The sequence below is a fragment of the Tupaia chinensis genome, unplaced genomic scaffold (assembly GCF_000334495.1).
Source record: "Tupaia chinensis unplaced genomic scaffold, TupChi_1.0 Scaffold149954_1, whole genome shotgun sequence".
Lineage (NCBI taxonomy): Eukaryota > Metazoa > Chordata > Mammalia > Scandentia > Tupaiidae > Tupaia > Tupaia belangeri.
The window spans coordinates 32604-36327 of NW_006209796.1; the positions used below are offsets into that span (position 1 = coordinate 32604).

Genomic DNA, 3724 nt, shown 5'->3' on the forward strand with positions numbered 1-3724 from the left:
AATAAAAACTGTGCCCAGTTATGACTTACTGCTCAAAGTGGTGAAGATTCCAACAAGGAAATCGGCCACCTGTGCTGGGTCTCCGCTGTCCGGCAGAACTCGCAGACCGTCAAAAAACATGTCAGCAGCATCATAAGGCTGGAGCAGGCGCAGCAGGGAGTAGCCAGCGCGGTAATAGCCCTGGGACAGGAGAAAAAGCAAAACCGTAAGGCACCCCATTTCTTTCCTAACTGGCTGCTGAGAGGAAAGACAAGATTGGCAACATGGGGAAATTCAAGTCCAGAAGTCTCACTTCTATTTCCAACAAACACAGGTCACAGGGTTTCCACATTATATTCTAGGTCTCTCATTTTTTTGTCATTTTTTAAAAAATTATTTTATTAAACTTTATCTATTTATTTCAATTTGACCAGAGAGGGACAGAGTGTGTGTGTGTGTGTGTGTGTGTGTGTGTGTGAGTGTGAGAGAGAGAGAGAGAAATAGAGAGAGGGAAAGTGAGAAAGCATGCAGGTCTAAGACTCAAACTGCAGTTGGCCATGGGGAGTCCAGTGCTTAACTCCCACGCCCCCTGCTGGCCCCTGTCATTTTTTTTTACTGCCAATAAAATAATCACTTTCAAATTGATAACTTTTACAGCATCTAATATACAGTACAGAGAGAAGTAGGCTGTCCTGACTCCAACGACATGTGTGGTTTATTTATTCATACCTCAAATCACAGCCTGAGCTAGAACCGAAGAATGAAAAAAAGCCTACGACCAGTGTTCAGGAAAAGAGTGAGACTGTCATGGAAACACAGAAGTTGTTCCTTCCTCCTTTTAATAAATGTAAACACAATCTCCACTTGGTATGTAAGGGAAAAAATTGCAATGACAAGCACTGAGATTTACTTAGTTCCACATTAGTGATATAGACCAGAGAAAAAACAAAAACAAACAAACAAAAAAACCTTTTGGTCTCAGTATAGAGCAGAAAATTACCATAATTACAGAGTTAAGTAGTCTAATTTTTCCTATATACAAACATTTTCCCTACGATTATCTGAATCAGTATCAGGGGTCTACCAGAATAATTTTCTGCTTAAGATAAGGGAAGTACTATCCATCTGAGTTCCTGAAAAAGCAAACACCTAAAAATTCCAATTAACATCAAATATCTGATTATTTGCCAAATTATTTTAACCTTCATTTGAAAGTCTGTATAAAGTCTCAAAAATCAGAAAAAGGAGGGAAAAAATGTATTAGTGACTTATTTTTTTTCCCTCATGAGGCAAACTGATACATAATCTCTCATTTCTTTGCCTTCCTCAGATTTAAGTTTTGTTTTTCACAAAAAAAGAAAAAGGAAACTTAAAAACTTTTAAAAAATGAAACTTATTCTGATTCCCTTCTGAAGAGAGGAACACAAATCATGCCACATTGTCATTGAGATTATTTTGAGTTGAAGGCATCTGAGATGTAATAAATTTAAAAGAAAGAGTGAGAAAGAAAGAAGATGGATGGATGGATGGAAGGAAGGAAGGAAGGAAGGAAGGAAGGAAGGAGAAAAGAAGAGAAGAGAAGAGAAGAGAAGAGAAGAGAAGAGAAGAGAAGAGAAGAGAAGAGAAAAGAAAAGAAAAGAAAAGAAAAGAAAAGAAAAGAAAAGAAAAGAAAAGAAAAGAAAACCCTTCCTGCAGTGTCCCTTAACTGAAGGCAGAACCTCCTGAGAAATGCAGACTGCTATACATCCCCTCTCCCGGGAAAATCTGTGGTCATGAAGAAGATGGAGAGTCAGCACCGAGACAGACCTGCATGAGTCATGTAAGGCAGCCTTTATCTTCCACTGTAGTCTCACCATAGAGTTATCTTACCAGTGTGTCGCACCTAGAATCCTAAAAACCCTTTTCCTTTGTCTTGTCACATCTCCACAGTGTATCACTTGTTGTTAAATGTGGTATATAAACTCTCGGGGCTATCCACTTTTTTTAAGTCTTCTCTTCCTTTTCAGGGAGAAGGTCCCAATGTCACATTAATGTTATCATCAAACAAAATTTCTTTCAATCTGTCTCTTGTCAATCTAATTTTCAGGGCCCCAATCACTAAACCAAAAGAAGGTAGAGGAAAAAGAATTTTTTCTTCTCTACAGAAGAAAACGGAGGAATGAGGAGAGCAGAGCGAGAGATGCCCAGGAGCTCTGGGTGAGAATGAGAGAATAACCCTGTTTTCTGTGCTATCAGGGGCTGCTTCAGATTTGGCCACTCATAGAAGAATCCCAGAGCTTCATCCAGGAGCCCCTCAGTCCCTCGGGACACAGCCACTCCCTCAGCGGTGTGGGCAAACACCAACGACCCACTCACATTCTGTCCCATTAGAGAATAAGGACATTCTAAATGCCTTTGGGAAGAATTTTTCAGGAAGGTGCTCCCATTTTCAAACTAGTCAATAATTGCTCAAGTGTCCATCCTCCATGGAGAAGGTTCAAGAGTCTGTGCCTACATATCACATAAAATATCCAAATCCCTCTCTCGGAGTTGGAGTAATCTACAGGTCAAACCTCCCCCTCCACTTCCCATTGCATTTTATTTCTGGCAGTCCTAAAGAAAGTGTAGACCACTGGGAACCAGCAGTTAGCGTAATGGCTATGTCGCTGGACTCCCACATAGTCGACGGCGGTTCGTGTCCCGGACCCGGTGGCTTAAAACTCATGCCGGGCGCGTGTGTGTGCATGCCTAAGATCCCGAGAGGAGAATGAAGGAGAAGGGATTGCGGCGTGTCCATCTCCCCTGGGGTGATGACTTCTTGCTTTCTCTCTCTATGTCTCTCTCTGTCTGTCTGGCGAGTGCACGCACCCTATAGCGAAAACCTCTCCAAAAAAAAAAAAGAAAGAAAGAAAGTGTAGACCACTGAGGATACAACATTGCTATTTGTTGAGTGCCAACAACTTTATTTAATATCTCCTTAATCCTGGAAGCAACTTCAAGGCATAGGCATTATCTCATTATACAGTTTAGGAAATTAAAGCTTAGAGAGAGGAAAAAACAAACACATCCAAGCTGTTAAAATCAGTACCAAGGCCGAGCATGAGACAGAAAGGCCTGAGCTTTTTCCAGTTTATCATACAACCTCTCCATTAAATTGTCTATACCTCTCATCTGACACATAATTATATGTTGTTTCAGATGGCTCCAGATTGCTATTTCATTTTATATGGATGCTATTCCTCTCTCCAGCTTGACTGTGAATTACTTAAGGGCTGAGATGGTGTCTTCCACTCCTTCTGTCTGCCTTGAAACAGTGATGTTATCTTAGAGTAGGCTAAAACCACCAAACCAAATCATCGTTTACTGACCTTGACACCTTAAAGGGTCTCACTGGCCTCTCACACTTTCTTGATCTCTCTTAAGGGGCTGATTTCTACCGTAAGAAATGCTTTCAGGTGAATCGGTGTCTCGTCATCCACTCGGCTTGTATCTTTGCTAAGATAAAACTTACAAGCAGCCAACAGGAGGCTATGACATTTTGTGTAACCACTTTAGAACAAAATGAGTTATTCCATAATCTCCACTGTTCTCCCCCACCAGGAGGCCGGGCTGTGCTCTCCCCTACAAGTGCAGTTCAACACTTGGCCGTCACTGTTTTCATTCTTCTCCAGATAATTCTCCATATCCTACAGACATCCGTCTGAGGTGGAAAGGTTGTTGTAGGAGCCCCATTCCTAGCATGTCCATTTTTAAAAGAAGGAAGGGA

The 3724-nt window shown here is 41.3% G+C and overlaps 1 protein-coding gene across 1 annotated transcript in view; it reads right to left on the bottom strand.

The window, feature by feature from the left end:
* The window catches only part of LOC106734225 (TPR and ankyrin repeat-containing protein 1-like), an 8070-nt gene continuing 4346 nt past the window's right edge, over positions 1–3724 (bottom strand). Inside the window, exon 3 of the mRNA XM_027769538.1 lies at positions 1–180. Coding sequence (XP_027625339.1) covers positions 19–180 — 162 coding nt within the window. The 3' untranslated portion in view covers positions 1–18. The remainder of the gene's footprint in view (positions 181–3724) is intronic.